Source organism: Rhinoraja longicauda, chromosome 1, assembly GCF_053455715.1.
Source record: "Rhinoraja longicauda isolate Sanriku21f chromosome 1, sRhiLon1.1, whole genome shotgun sequence".
NCBI classification, from domain to species: domain Eukaryota; kingdom Metazoa; phylum Chordata; class Chondrichthyes; order Rajiformes; family Arhynchobatidae; genus Rhinoraja; species Rhinoraja longicauda.
In genome coordinates, this window is record NC_135953.1 from 65,684,661 (window position 1) to 65,701,506 (window position 16,846).

Consider the following 16,846-nt stretch of genomic DNA (forward strand, 5'->3'; position numbering starts at 1 on the left):
AGGTGAAGACGTGTCCCACATACGTGACTTCTGGGACGCGGAACCGGCATTTCTTGGGATTCAGCTTCAGATTGACCTTCCGCGCCCGATCCAGGATGCTGCGGAGGTTCAGGTCGTGCTCCGCAATGTCTTTCCCATAAACCAGGATATCATCCACGATGATGGCACATGGCAGGCCCGAGAATATCTGCTCCATAGTTCGCTGGAACACCTCGCTAGCGGAATTAATGCCGAATGGCATTCGCAGGAACTTGAATCTGCCAAACGGTGTGGCGAAGGTCGTTAGGTCAGAAGACTCTTTGTCCAACGGGATCTGCCAAAACGAGTTCTTAGCGTCTAGGACCGAAAAGATGGTGGCCTGCCCGACCTGAGCCGCCACGTCCTCAACAGACCGCATGGGGTGGTGTGGTCGCCTGATTGCAAGGTTCAAGTCCTTCGGATTGATACACACACGTATTTCATTCTTGTCTTTCTTTATCGTGGCAACCATAGTGGAGACCCAAGCGGTGGGATCGCTAACCGCTTCTAGCACCCCCTTTTCGACCATGTTATTCAGCATCGCCTCGACCCTGTCTTTCATGGCGTGAGACACCCTGTGAGCTGCGCGGGCTACAGGTTGTACGTTTGGGTCAACGGAAATACGATATGTGAGTGGTAACTTTCCCAGGTCATCGTTGAACAGGTCCTGGTATTCCACAACAGGGTTGAACGACAGTTGCACTTTGTGGACCGTGCGGTCGAAGGACACCAGGCCAAGATCTTGGCACGCACGGTTGCCCAGCAGGGTTACACAGTCAGAGTTCAAAACATAGAAAACGAGGTTTCTCGTTGCCTTTTGCAGCACACAAGTTAAAGCAGCCCTCCCCACAGGCCTTAGAATTTCTCCACCATAGGCATGCAACGTAGCGTTGTCAACAACCAGGGGCTCATTATTCCTTATCTTATTGAAAAGATTTATTGACAATACGTTGACCTTCGCACCTGTATCCAGCTTTGCAAGGAAGGACACACCATTGACAGTCAGAGCTACAGAGGGATCAGAGCGTTGGGCGGTTGTGTGTAGGAGGGTAAACACATTCGAATCCTCAGGAGGATTAATTGGATCTGCCTCGTAGGAGTCGACCAGGCTGGGCTGTAAATCGTAACAGCCATCAGATTGCCTCAGCATGTTTAGACTGGGTCTGGAAATCTGTGCCTGTCTCCCACGGGAACGGATCGAGCGACAGGCCGCAGAGAAGTGGTTTAACTTTTTACAAAAGTTACAAAATTTGCCATAAGCAGGGCAGGTAGACAGTCTATGGTGCATGTAGTTACAGTTTGGGCACCTTTTTTGGGGCACTTCACCAGGACCTGGGTTGGCACGCGGCAGAAAAGCATTGTTTACCATCCGAGGCTGGGGTCTCCTACACCCAGCCAGGTTGATAGATTTATTGGCCGAGTCTCGGTGGTCATCTGGCAATACAACGACCTCAGACAATCTGCAGGCATGCATAGCTTTTTCCAACGTTAGATCCGGATCCCTTAGAAGCTCACATCGTAGCTTCTGGTCACGCATGCCAGTTACTAAAATGTCTCTAGTGAGCTGCTCCGTCATGTCACCAAAACGGCACCGCTGGGCGAGATAACGCAAATCAGCAATAAAACATTCAACAGGTTCATCCGGCAACTGTTTTCTTGTAAAGAACCGTGCCCTCTGCAGAATGCGGTTCGAGGGCAGGTCACAAATCTCCCTGAACTTACGTAGCAGGCAAGCGGGGTCACTGGCAGATTCTGCAGGGGTAATCTCCACGTCGTCGTCGCCCAGGACCGCTGGAGCATAGGTGAAAGTTCTGGCTCTCTTCATGGCATCAGGTCCGACAAGGTTGAGTAGGAGGGAGGCTTTAAGGGAGTCAGGATCAGCGCGATGTGCGACGTTGACAAAGTGGGTGAAATCAAACTCAAACGTGTCCCAGCGCTCAGAAATGTCAGCATCAAAGACAAGCTGCGCGGGCTTTCTGCAAGAGGACGCCATGGTCAGAGAGATTAAGCACAAAAAAGGCACAAATCAAAAAAAAGAAATAAAACCCGACAGACAGGAGACGCAAGTGTCTTCCACTTCTGACACCATGTAAATTAATACTTCACAAACTCTTAAAGCGTACAACATCTTTTAATGATAGCACAACGTATTACATACATCTTCAAGCACTGGCTACGTTCCTCTACTGAACTGTACCCAGGAAGGGAAGGCGTTATGATTGATGTTAACTAGGCGGGGTTAATGGTACTGAGGTAACTATGTTATTGGTTGCATATAAACCATCTACACTAATGTTATCCCACTTTTCAAGAAAGGAGAGAGAGAGAAAATGGGGAATTATAGGCCAGTTAGCTTGACATCGGTGATGGGGAAGATGCTGGAGTCAATTATTAAAGAGGTAATGACGACACATTTGGACAGCGGTAAAAGGATTGGTCCAAGTCAGCATGGATTTATGAAGGGGAAATCCTGTTTGACTAATCTTCTGGAATTTTTTGAGGATGTGACAAGTAAAATGGATAAAGGAGAGCCAGCTGATGTACTGTATCTCGACTTTCAGAAAGCCTTTGATAGGGTACCACACGGGAGGTTGGTGAGCAAAATTAGAGCACATGGTATTGGGAGTAGGGTATTGACGGATAGAGAATTGGTTGGCAGACAGGTAGCAAAGAGTAGGAATAAACGGGTCCTTTTCAGAATGGCAGGCGGTGTAGAGTGGAGTGCCGCAAGGCTCGGTGCTGGGGCCGCAGCTATTTACAATATATTAATGATTTGGATGATGGAATTAAAAGTAATACCAGCAAATTTGCAGATGACTCAAAGCTGGGTGGCAGTGTGAACTGCGAAGAGGATATTAGGAGTGTTGCAGGGTGACTTGAACAGGTTGAGCGAGTGGGCAGATGCATGGCAGATGCAATATAATGTAGATAAATGTGAGGTTATCCACTTTGGCGGCAAAAACAAGGAGGCAGATTATTATCTCAATGGTGTCAAATTAGGTAAAGGGGAAGTGCAATGAGACCTTGGTGTCCTTGTACACCAGTCACTGAAAATGTTGAGTTCGCGTTCGCGGTCAGTTGGATAACAATAATCAGAGACGGCACAGACTTTACCTGTTCGTTTATTAGAGATCTCGTTGACAGGTTTCTAAAAGCACACACAGAGTTGCGGACTCTGTGGCCAGTGGAAACGTGTCACACCAGCCCTAGAATTAAGCCCCTTTATACCCCAAACCGCAGAATTCTCAGTTATTTACAAGTATCACAACCAATCAATATTGGAATTAAGTCAGTTTTCCCTTATACGGCCGAGTGTTGGAACAAAGTCGATTTTCCCTTATAAGGTCCTAACATGCTATTGTTCAAGGTTTAGTCGGCGTCTGTTTACTGTTTGTGTTCTTTATACATTGTGTTTTTCTCCTCTGAAGACGAGCTGGAACATTTTGCGGTTTGGGCTACTGATTACTACTAGCTTTAGCAAGCTCAGCATTTTTGTGATTACGTAGCCTCAAGCAGGTGTGAGAGAAAGAGAGAGAGCCTCAAGCATGTGCTTTAACCTAGCACACAATGCTGCAAAGCCCATGCGGAGTCCAGTGGCCGAAGCAAACAAAAAGGACAAATCTGGCTCTGCATTCCTCATCTCCACAAAAGTAAGCGTACAGGTACAGCAGGCAGTGAAGAAAGCTAATGGCATGTTGGCCTTCATAACGAGAGGATTTGAGTACAGGAGAAAGAAGTCCTTCTGCAGTTTTATAGGGCCCTGGTGAGACCACATCTGGAGTATTGTGTGCAGTTTTGGTCTCCTAATTTGAGGAAGGACGTCCTTCCTATTGAGGCAGCGCAGCGTAGGTTCACGAGGTTAATCCCTGGGATGGAGGGACTGTCATATGAGGAAAGTTTGGAAAGACTAGGCTGGTATTCACTGGAGTTTAGAAGGATGAGAGGGGATCTTATAGAGACATATAAAATCATAAAAGGACTAGACAAGCTAGATGCAGGAAAAATGTTCCCAATGTTGGGGGAGTCCAGAACCAGGGGACACAGTCTAAGAATAAAGGGGAGGCCATTTAAAACCGCGGTGAGAAGAAACTTTTTCACCCAGAGCATTGAGAAATTGTGGAATTCTCTGCCACAGAAGGCAGTGGAGGCCATTTCACAGGATGAATTTAAAAGAAAGTTAGATAGAGCTCTTTGGGCTAGTGGAATCAAGGGAATAGGGGGAGAAGGCAGGCACTGGTTACTGATTGTAGATGATCAGGTTTAAGGTGAGGTGCCGGAGAAGATAGTTGAGGCAGACACATTGCAAATAACCACCATGTAGAATTAAAATGTGTTGGTAATGTTAAGCTTGAATGAAAGCTTAGTTAGGTTATCCTCAGACTAACATAAAGATTTCTAAACATATTCATGAAATTGATTCCTGTACCATTAAGCTACCAGGAAAATGGAACAAGATGGGGGATTTGTCCATAGAAAAGAAATGGCTGACTCGATAGATCCTTAAGATTACAGAACAGTGTGATGGGGACAGAAAAGATATATCCGCACAGATGTATAGATCTTCTGCCGACGAGTACGTTAGTCATCAATGTGAGCATGGTTTTCGGTGATTTATTTACCATTGTTCAGGTCAGTTAGCATTCACTGTTCACTGCTCCATTGTAATTGTTGTGATTAGGAATGCATTATCTGAAAAGGTGGTGGAAATAGATTCATTGGGAACTTTAAAGAAGGAAATTGCACACAAAGTTGAAAATATAAATCAATTTCAAGGCAATGAGGAAGTAGCAGGGGAGTGGAATAAATTGAATAGCTCCTGCACAACAGTCACATAGAGTTGAAAGACATTGTCTGTGGTCTGTGCTCTGTAACAAATAGGGCATTTCTAATTCCCTTCCTTAGGCAAAAAGCAGATGAAAGGAAAATAAAATTGGGAACAGTAGAAAAGAGATTAAATTCTCAGTTTCCATTTGTTTGGCTTAGAGATAAGTGTTTAAATTTCGCCTATTATGAATCCAGGAAATCTCTTCTCTCAATTATTATTTGGGGACCAGACAAGGAGTGCCCAGTTTTGTTTTCCTATACTGAAGTTCATCTGTCACTGTCCTATTCATTTGCTTAGTTTGTTGGACAAATACAAGAGAGTTTATACCATCAATCTAACCTGGATAAACAAGAGTAATTTTCTAACTTCCTGGACTGTGCAATCCTTTTGTGTCGTTTTTAACGTATTTTCTGTTTGTCACAATTCAATTCAAATTAACATCCTTTAGTTCAATAGGTCAACTAAAGTAGACCTCAGGTTAGCTTGATGAATACTGTATTTCTACTTTCTATTGCAGGCCGGTAAGGTACAATTTGGCTATGTTTATGGAATCAGTGTCTTTGGGTGTCTGGCAATATACACACTGCTGAACCTGATGAGTTGCACAGAGGTCTCGATTGGCTGTGTGGCTAGCGTCCTGGGATACTGTCTCCTGCCAATGGTCATTCTTGCTGGCATTGCCGTTCTCTTTTCACTAAAGTAAGTATGCCAAGATAGAAGTCATGGATATATATCTGTGACTGGTTAAGGTAAAGCTGTTATAAAATTTTATTGATCTAGTTCTTAAAATCAAAAGCCAAGGTGTTGACATTTTCCTGCAGTGACCCTAGGTGGTGCTTCTAACTGTTCAGTGCAACTTGTAAACTTATTGCGTAAAGGAAAGGTAGAAAATATTCACAAGATAGACACAAAAAAACGCATAACTCAGTGGGACAGGAAGCATCTCTGGAGAGAAGGAATGGGTGACGTTTCGGGTCGAGACCCTTCTTCAGACTATATAGAAAATATTCAATGCACGTGACACAAATCCACCAGGTGGCGCCAGCAATGGTTGCCTCACCAACAGTCTGTCTATCCCTTCCTTCTTTGTGTCTGTTTTGTATGTGTTATATGTATGTTTCAGTGTTCTTTAGCTTGTTTTGTGTGGGGGGTTGGGGGGTGGGGGGGGGGGGGGAGAGGGGGGAAACTTTTTCTAATCTTTTATCTCGACGGAGATGCAATTCTTTTCTGTATTGTCTCTCCATCCGCACTGCGGCCTAACATCGTGGAGTTGGCGGCTTTCGCTGGAGATCGACCAGGAGCTCCATTGCGGGAGCCTGCGGACCTACCATCACGGAGTTTGCGATCCCTGTCGGGGGTTGTCTTTGGGGCTCCAACCATGGGAGCCTGCGGGACTATAACATCGTGGAGCCCGCGGTCTCTGGTAGAGACTGACATTGGGGACTCCAAGCCGCAGGAGTTTTGATCCCTTTGACGCGGGGGTTTCAACCGCCTTGACGCGGAAATTTCGATCGCCCCAACGCGGGAGTTTCGATTGCCCCAACACGAGAGTTTCGCTCGCCCCAACGCATAGGCTTCAACCGCCGGCTGCAAATGGTTCAACTGCCCCGACCATGGGAGATTATAGAGGAAGGAGATTGGACTTTATTGCCTTCCATCACAGTGAGGAACGTGGGGGATCCGCTGTGGTGGATGTTTATGTTAACTTTTATGTAGTTGTGTGTCTTGTTGCTTTTTTTAGTATGGCTGTATGGTAATCTGAATTTCATGTACCTTAATTGGTACATGTGACAATAAACTGACCTTGAAACCTTGAACGAAAATCAATTGTACTTTCTAGGTTTCCCTTTGATAGATTAAAAAGGAAATGTGCAAAATATCAGACTGAGAGTGCATGTGTCTTTGGATCTTGGTCAGAATGAAGGGACATCTGTTTGGAGGGCAGTGGTTGAAAAGTTTTCTTTGTTTGGCATGAATGTTATTAGTCTGAAGAAGGGTTCCGACCTGAAATGTCACATATTCCCTTTCTCCAGAGATGCTGCCTGACCTGCTGAGTTATTCCAGCATTTGTGTCTACCTTTGGTATAAAACAGCATCTGCATTACTTCCTACACATGAAAATTATTTATTACTGAACTAAGGTGGGCATTACAATTTCCATATTTTGGTCATGATCTTGGGGGCCTGTATGATATACTCCCATCGCTTTTACAAACGTTTTTTTTATATCAAATTACTATAACAATGAAGGTTGCAGCCTGGGATCTCATTATTCATCATTTTGTACAATGTTTCTCTTAAAAATGAATGCTGCTTCAAGTATTTAAAATTATTCAGAACTTTTGACACCTTTGCTGGTTTGCATTAGAGAATAAGCAGTTTACATCGGAGTCAAGATAAAGGGGTCAGATATCTCCCTCCCCGCATACATAATATAGTTTGTATAGTCTGTGCTATTGAAAATTAAACGTGCCCTGGTCTGTTGTAGAGTTGGCCTATTTTGTACTCTAGGTAATGGATCTGAAAATACTTGATTGCTTCTTGCAGTGCAATGTGTTGCATTCTGTATTCAATTGTCAAGAGAACTCCAACTGAATACATTTCATTTTATTTTATTACTTTTTGTTGTGTATTTATCATCAAGATAGCAGGGTGAGAAACCAAGTTTTCGGACAAAGTCTCGGCCAGGTTTTCTTCATACTACAAATTAAGTTAATCTTGTTGGAAACATAGAAAATAGGTGCAGGAGTAGGCCATTCAGTCCTTCGAGCCAGCACCGCCATTCAATATGATCATGGCTGATCATCCAAAATCAGTACCCCGTTCTGGCTTTTTCCCCATATCCCTTAATTCTTTTCGCTCTAAGAGCTAAATCTAACTCTCTCTTGAAAACATCATGTAACGGCACTGCTTTGAATGCTATAGAATTATTTATTTCTCTAAACACAACCGAACAAAGCACAAGATAGATCCATCAATAAGTGAGCCAATGTGCTGAGAAAAAAACGTGAGAAAAAGTTAATGAGATTTGGGGCTGCACGTTTGAAAGTGATATGAGCATTGTTCCCTCTAGGTGCTAAAGAAGAATTAAGTAATCTACTTTGAAACTATCTTGCGGTCTTTAGTGCAGTCATGCTAATTATGTAGCTCATTACTCAGATAACAGCTGTAAAATGTGGCAGTCTTTTGAAGTCTAATGAAGCAGAAAAGAACTTGCACTAAAAATTGTAGAAACATGGAACTGCAGATGGTGGCTTACACAAATGGACACAAAATGCTGGAATAACTCAGTGGGTCAGGCAGCATCTCTGGAGAACATGGATAGGTGAAGTTTCGGGTCGGGAACCTTCAGACATTGTCGGTGGGTGGGTGGGGGGGGGGAAACTCAGTCTGAAGAAGGGTCCCAACCCGAAACATCACCTATCGATGATCTCCAGAGTTGCTCCCTGACCTGCTGAGTTACTGCAGCACTTTGTGTCCTTTAGTACTTAATTTGTCTCTTCTTTGGTCTGCATACTGAGGTGTGCAAATGAGAATAATAGAGCTCTCTTTGCTTAACATCTGTAAATTTAGTGATTTGGAGGAACCACAGAAGCATACAGCATCACATGATACCATTTGGCCCACGGTGTGCTGGAGTAACCCACAATCAACCTTACTGACCATCTCTATGTCTTGTATTTTCCACAGTTTGAAGTAGTCATCCAGTTTTCCCTGTGGTAAAGTTTTCAATGCTTCCAACAACCACTTAGCTGGAAAGTACTTTCTCATAATCTTTCTTGTCATTCTCCCAGTTCCAATTTTAAATCAACGACTCCACATTTCTGTGCCCCTACCAGAAGATATGCTGCAGTTTATCCTGATCCATTTCAAAAAAACGTAAGGCAGCAATGTCTTCTTTCAGCCTTGACTACTTCAGTGGAGAACTTTCCAATGTAGACATGACCTCAATGAATCTACACCATTTACTTGTGGTGGGGAGGGGGGGATGTGGGTGGGGGGGGGGAGGTGTTGGAGAATCTATACTATTCATGGGAGGCGTGGAGGGGGAGGTTGGGGAAGAGAGGGAATCAAGAAAAGTTTAGGCAGTTTTAACAATCGAATCAGCTTGATGTCAGGTTTCCAGTGACTGAACTACAGTGGCTAAAGAAACCCCCTTCCTAGAATAAGATGGTGAACGATGGGTAGAATTCCCCAGGCTTTTCAGATGTTCAATTATTCCATTACTGTGCAAGGTCTGGCAGGGTTTTCCTGCAAAGCATATTTTGACATTCTAGCTTTAAAATGCTTCATTATTCAAGTCACTTCCCATGCATACACATGAGGAATAGAGCCTCAATCCAGTAATGACTTGGAAACGTTACAGCCTAACCATCATATGTTCCAGATCACTCCAAACGAGTGAAAATCCTCACCGTGAGGCCACATAGTTAAAATGGCTTTAAATTTATATCAGAGAATAATTTTAGCAACAATATTTAGAAAGAAGCTTGCACCACATCTGTCAGTCTGTTAGAGAAGCTGCCAGCGTGACTGTGCGGACAAGGCAGACAGCAGATAATTGATGTATGTCTCCCATAAATTCATTTGTGTAATAAAGCACTTTGTTGGTTTCAATTGCTGGCTGCTTTCCAGTCACTTAAAACGAGTGAGAGAGAGATACTGCGAAAATACTTCTCTTGGAATCACAATGCAATATAGATTTTTTAATCTGATGTAGGAAATAAGAGCATTATGTGATGAAGATAGAATAAGTAAGGTTACCTGATACATAATGGTTTTGAAGAATAAGAAGTGGTCATATTTAACACACAAGAACTTAAGAAGGAATTGGCAGGGTGGAAGCTAAGAGACTGTTTTATCTGGCTGGAAAACACGAACAGAAGTACACTGTCCTGGGATTTGCGTTTGGTCGTTTAATTTCGTTTATTTTAGTTTAGAAATACAGTGGGGAAACAGGCCCTTTGATCCACCAAGCAAGCTGACCAGAGATCACCCATAAACTAGTTCTATCCTACACACTGGGGATCATTTATAGAAGCCAACTAACCTACAAACTTGCACGTCATTCGGATGTGGGAGGAAACCAGAGCACATGGAGAAAACCCACGGTGGTCACAAGGAGAACATAAAACTCCAGCGCAGTCAGAATCAAACCCTTGACTGGCTCTGTAAGGCAGCAATACTGCTGCGCCACTGACACCCTCCGGAAAAAAAATGAGGAAGTAAAGAGTACTGCTGAGGTGAGAACATTTGATGTAACGTACATGGATTTTTGCAAATTACTTGACAATAGACAATAGGTGCAGGAGTAGGCCATTCGGCCCTTTGAGCCATGGCTGACCATCTACAATCAGTACCCCGTTCCTGCCTTCTCCACATATCCCTTGACTTCGCTATCTTTAAGAGCTCTATCTAACTCTCTCTTGAAAGGATCCAGGGAATTGGCCTCCACTGCCTACTGAGGCAGAGAATTCCACAAATTCACAACTATCTGGGTGAAAAAGTTTTCCTCATCTCCGTTTTAAATGGCCTACCCTTATTCTTAAACTGTGGCCCCTGGTTCTGGATTCCCCCAACATCGGGAACATGTTTCCTGCCTCTAGCGTGTCCAATTCCTTAATAATCATATATGTTTCAATAAGATCCCCTCTCATCCTTCTAAATTCCAGTGTATACAAGCCCAGTCGCTCCATTCTTTCAACATATGACAGTCCCGCCATCCCGGGAATTAACCTCGTGAACCTATGCTGCACTCCCTCAATAGCAAGAATGTCCTTCCTCAAATTTGAAGACCAAAACTGCACACAATACTCCAGGTGTGGTCTCTCCAGAGCCCTGTACAACTGCAGAAGGACTTCTTTGCTCCTATACTCAACTCCTCTTGTTATGAAGGCCAACATGCCATTAGCTTTCTTCATTGCCTGCTGTACCTGCATGCTTACTGATGAACAAGGACATCCAGATCTCGTTGTGCTTCCCCTTTTCCTAACTTGACACCATTCAGATAATAATCTGCCTTCCTGTTTTTGCCACCAAAGAGGATAACCTCACATTTATCCACATTAAACTGCATCTGCCATGCATCTGCTCGCTCACCCAACCTGTCCAAGTCACCCTGCATCCTCATAGCATCCTCCTCACAATTCACATTGCCACCCAGCTTTGTGTCATCTGCAAATTTGCTAATGATACTTTTAATCCCTTCATCTAAATCATTAATGCTGCTGATGGCAGATTGATAAAGGAAATGGAAAGTTATGGGACCAAGAAAATGCTTAAAGTTGGCTCAATGGCCACAAACTGAAGCTACAAGTAATGATCAATATGAATTTTGGTGAATGATCACTAGGCCCCTCATTTCATGATGCTTATAAATGATTTGGGCTTGAACATTGTGGGGTACTATTAAGAGTTAACTAATAATACCAAGACAGACAACATGGTTGATATTGGGTAAGAAAGTTTATGAATGGTTAAATGGGCACAAAAGTGCCTGAGAGAATTTAACCTCTAAAAGTGTGAGGTTAGACTCCATGTGCTGGAGTAACTCAGCAGATCAGGCAGCTTCGCTGTTACTCCAGCATTTTGTGTTTATCTTTGGTACAAACCAGAATCTGCAGTTCCTTTCCACATGAAGTGCAAGGTTATACATTATGGGGAGGTCGATCGTGGTAGCTGGTTGAAAGATAGAAGAACTGATACAATCATGAGAAGAATAGATTGGGTAGATGCACAGAGTCTCTTGCCCAGAATAGGGGAATTGAGGACCAGAGGACATAGATTCAAGGTGAAGGGGAAAAGATTTAATAAGAATCCGAGGGGTTACTTTTTCACACAAAGGGTGGTGGGTGTATGGAATAAGCTGCCAGAGGAGGTAGTTGAGCCTAGGACAATCCCATCGTTTAAGAAACAGTTGGACAGGTACATGGATAGGAGAGGTTTGGAGGGACATGGACCAAGCGCAGGCAAGTGGGACTAGTGTAGCTGGGACATTGTTGGCCGGTGTGGGAAAGTTGAGCCAAAGGGCCTGTTTCCACACTGTGTCACTCTATGACCCTATGACTATGACTATGTCCATAAATCCATGAAGGTGGCAGGATAGCTAGATTAATTAAGAAGGCATATCAGTTACTTACCTTGATTGGATGAAGCATTGACGACAAAAGCAAGGAGGTAATGTTGGAACTGTTTAAAACACTTAAGGGCAACACAGTGATGCAGCGGTAGAGTTGCTGCCATACAGCGCCAAAGACCCGATTCGATCCTGACTGCGGGGGCTGTCTGCACAGAGATTGTCCATTCTTCCTGTGACCGCGTGGGTTTTTTCCAGGTGCCCTGGTTTCCTCCCACATTCCAAAGATGTGCAGGTTTGTAGGTTAATTGGCTTTGGTGAAATTGCCCGTAGTCTAGGATAGAAATATTGTGAACGGGTGATCGTTGGTCGGTGTGGACTCGGTGGCCGAAGGGTCTGTTTCCATGCTCTATCTCTAAACTAGTTAGGCTATTCCAGAGTACTGTGTACATTTCAGTTCAGAGTGCAACATGAGACAGCAACAGAGAAGGTGTAGAGGAGATTTACTGGAATGTTGTAAGGATGGGAGAATTACAGTTATGAAGATAGATTGTATAGATGGCATTATTTTCTTTGGTGTAAATAAAATTGGGGGAGGATTTGTTTAGGGTGTCACAAAATCATGAGAGGTTAAAGAAGAGTAAACGTAAAGGACCTAACTCCCTGCTGAGAGCCCATGACTAAGGGGCATAAACTTGATTTCATAGGTAGGTAGAAGGCAAGCAGAAGAGTTGATAACAAAGGAATCATTTCATTAAGTGAGAAGTGGGTAAAAAGACTATGAAACCAGAAAATGTTACCACATTTTTAAGGGCCTCTATGGATACCATGAACTGTAACTTGCAAGACCAAAAGTTGAGGTTGAATTATTGCCACAACAGACATAATGAACCAAATGGTCTTCTTCTACACTATGTATTTTAACAATTCTCTGAGATTTTGTATTAATTTGGAGAATTGAACATTTTTTTCATTCTCTTCTTCAAAGGGCTGAGGACACTTATTTGAGTATTATCAGGATTAAGAATGCTAAGTCTTTAGGCACCAAAGGTAATTGGACAATATGGGTGAGTGGGCAAGAGGCCTTGAGGCACAAGATCGAACAAGATCTTATTCAAGGAGTCAAGACTCGTGCTTTTTGATCATATGCACCAGAACGGAACAACAAAATTCTTGCTTGCAACAGCGGCACAACAGGTTTGTAAGCACAGTACTCAATAGCTAATATAATAAACAAACAAACAAAATGTTAAATAAAATGTTAAATAAAATAAAATAAATAAAAACAAATAAAATTTAAAAAATGAAAAAGTGAAAAAACAAAACAAACCCCAAAATCTTTACTGCAGCCCAGGAAGTTCGTAGTTTTATCATTTCTGATACTTGCAATGTTGTACCACGACCTAACACATTCCTCATTCCCCTTCCCTTTCAACATCCTGAAAGGACAATTCCATCCTGAACATTCAGTTCGTTCCACCATTTCCACCACACCCATTCCAATGACACCTTCATTTGCAACTGCAGGAGGAGCAAATTTCCTGTCTTGTTATTGCCTCCCTTTTTATTCTTCCAAGATCTGATCTGTCTTTACAGTTAAAGCAGTGAAATGTGTACCTTGTGATTGTAATTGAATGTAATTCAACGTACATTTCCATAGTCTCCTTGACTCATTTTATCTTCTTTAAATCTTCTTGTATTAACCATAAAAACAGATAACTAGATTGTTACAAAATGTTTGTTTGTGAAACCTTATACTGAAACGATGCCCACTTTATAACAAGATAAAGCTCTCTGGGATATCCGACAGTCATGAAAAGTACTGATTTTAAGTGCTAATTTAAAAAATATATATTTTTAAAAGATGCTCAGGACATTTATTTAAGCTCACGTGCAGAATTATGAGTAGATACCAGTGCCAAATCACTATTTCCATAAAGGAGTGCCACTGAGCACTACTTAATTAAACATTAGAACAAAATAATTCAAGAAACCTGATTTTAAAATTTAAGTCTCCCTCTGTTTGACAAGCTTCGAGATAAATAAAAATAAATCAATACAATTTAAAGCATGTTAACTTCATTTTCTGGCATCATTCAGGCACATTCAGCCATGACTGAAGGTCTAATTCCAAAAATCTGACTCGAAAATTATATTTGTGGTTAGATTGATTCTGTTTCATTATCTGCATTTGCACAGTCACCCTACACAACAGCACTAACCAAACATGACATATTCGCTGTCATCTCTCTTGGCTAATGGATTTCCATCCGTGGATATTTCCTTAGTTCCTTTTCTATTATCCATAGGTCAGGTAATTATTAATGATTACTCAAGTAATTTTCCATGTAAGATCAGTGACCCCTGCAGGAAGGAGCTGGATGACAGCAATATGTTTTACTAATATACTGTATGACGCAGGTAAGGCCTGAAAACTGCTCTGTTTTGGAGTGATGGGTTAATGCAGTGGATCGGTACACTTTCTTTTCATCTCAAGGCGCTTGATTGAAAAAATAAACAAATGCCTCCGCTCACTGCTGAATGCAAAAAGTCCCCAGTGAAATAGGCGGGTGTTGGCTTTGCAGAGTGTGAAGCCAGAGAAGAAAAATATTACATTTCTGCAAAAATTACCATAAAGCCAACTCTCCTTAAACATTTACATAGAAACATAGAAAGTAGGTGTAAGAGTAGATCATTCGGCCCTTCGAGCCAGTACTGCCATTCAATATGATCATAGCTGATCATCCAAAATCAGTACCCTGTTCCTGCTTTCTTCCCATATCCCTTGATTCCATTAGCCCTAAGAGCTCAATCTAACTCTCTTGAAAACATCCAGTGAATTAGCCTCCAATGCCTTCTGTGGCAGAAAATTCCACAAATTCACTACTCTCTGGGTGAAAATGTTTTTCCTCTTCTCAGTCCTAAATGGCCTACCCCTTACTCTTACACTGTGACCCCGGTTCTGGACTCCCCCAACATCAGGAACATTTTTCCTGCATCTAGTCTGTCCAATCCCGTAAGAATTTTATATGTTTCTGTAAGATTCCCTCTCATCCTTCTAAATTCCAGTGAATATAAGCCCAGTCGATTCATTCTTTCTGTCATCCGCTTCACAAAATTATTTTTTTTGCAGATATTTGCTGGTGATATGGGAGATAATACGATATTACTTTATACACATCGCATGCCAATAATCATTCATGCAGGTTTGCACTCTGGTGCACAGAATGAAAGTTGGCAACATTCTCCTTTTGAGAAATTAATAACCAGGGTAATGATGATATATTTTTTTAAGTCATAAAATAGAACAAGCAACATTGTTATTTGAGGATTACGATGAATAAAGCATCAATGATTTGAATAATTCATCAGTCTCCATATCACTCTCTGTCATGTTGCTATATTAATGCTAATATAAATAATAATATAGGTATTAAGAAATTTATAACAAGGAAGTTGCTGTCTCTATCTATTGCGATAGATGTTAACATCTCTTCAGTTTCAAGATGAAATTCCTAATCAAGTTTTATTGACAAAACACTCCTATTGAGTTAACTTATTTTCTAATCTCTACACTATAGACTAAAGACTAAAAAGACTCACTATCTTTGTCATCCATATAATTTTGACACTAGTCTGCAAATCAGACTAACTTTCAGATGAACTGTAGATAAACTTCAAGGAAATCACACACATTTTTTTAGATATCTGACATTGCATTGTAGAAACAAAGAACCACAGATGCTGGTTTATACCAAAGATAGACTCAAAGTGCTGGAATAACTCGGCGGGTCAGGCAGTGAAAGGAGAAAAAGGATGGATGATGTTACGGATCAGGACCCTTCTGTTTGAAGCAGGATCCCAACCTGAAACGTTTCCCACCCTTTTTCTCCAGAGATGCTGCCTGACCCACTGAATTACTCCGCACTTTGTGTCTGACATTGCATTGCTGGTAATCTTTGCCAGGATAATGTATTTTGTTTTGTCAATCCTAGGGGAGTGCTTGGAGTTCTGCTCGCTTTGATTGTCATCGGATGGTGCAGTCTGTCAGCCTCAAAAATGTTCACTTCTACTTTGGCAATGGAAGGACAACAGCTTCTTGTCGCTTATCCTTGTGCCTTACTCTTCGGGATCTTTACACTTCTGACAATTTTCTAAGTCTTTGCTTGCAACATTAAATGGGCATCTTAAACTTATTTTCATTGGTGCTCACATTTTTCTTTATAATTTTAGGATGCAATAAACAATAAAAGATTAGTCAGATTTAAGTGTTGTGTGTTGTGTTTTATTTTGTACAAACTTTTACATGAACTTACACATCATTAAAGATTTCCACATCACGGTACAAGAAGAGGGTGGCATGGTGGCACAGCGGTAGAGTTGCTGCCTGCCTTACAGTGCCTGAGTCCCAGGTTCGTTCCTAACTATGTTTGCTGTATGCAAGGAGTTTGTACGTTCTCCCCGTGACTGCATGGATCTTCTCCGGGTGCTCCAGTTTCCTCCCACACTTCAAAGACGTACAGGTTTGTAGGTTAATTGGCTTTGGTAAAAATTATTAATTGTCCTTAGTGTGTTGGATAGTGCTAGTGTATGGGGATCGCTGGTTGGACGGTTTCGGTGGGCCAAACGGCCTCTTTCCATGTTGTATCTCTAAACAAAATCTGCAGTGGTCATATTTTTCTTTGTCTGATGTGGAGCGAACACTTTATTTTCTATTCGGTTACTTTAATCTAGGCATAGTTTGACATAAACTTTCTCCTGAAATGAGATTGGAGACTGGTACATTTATTTTAATTAGTCAAACTTACCAGCAGATGGCACTGGGAAGTTTCCTGCTATCCAGCATATCCCATTCCCTCGTATACAAACAAGGAACTGCAACTGCTGGTTTACAAAAAAAGATACACAGTGCATGAATAATCAGTGAG

At 42.1% G+C, this 16,846-nt stretch overlaps 1 protein-coding gene across 1 annotated transcript in view; it reads left to right on the forward strand.

Moving 5' to 3' along the window:
* Positions 1-16,076, forward strand: part of LOC144599570 (protein YIPF5-like) — a 45,205-nt gene extending 29,129 nt beyond the window's left edge. The window contains exons 4-5 of the mRNA XM_078410613.1: positions 5,361-5,542; positions 15,914-16,076. Of these exons, the coding sequence (XP_078266739.1) occupies positions 5,361-5,542; positions 15,914-16,076 (345 nt within the window). The remainder of the gene's footprint in view (positions 1-5,360; positions 5,543-15,913) is intronic.
* Positions 16,077-16,846: the final 770 nt, after the last annotated feature.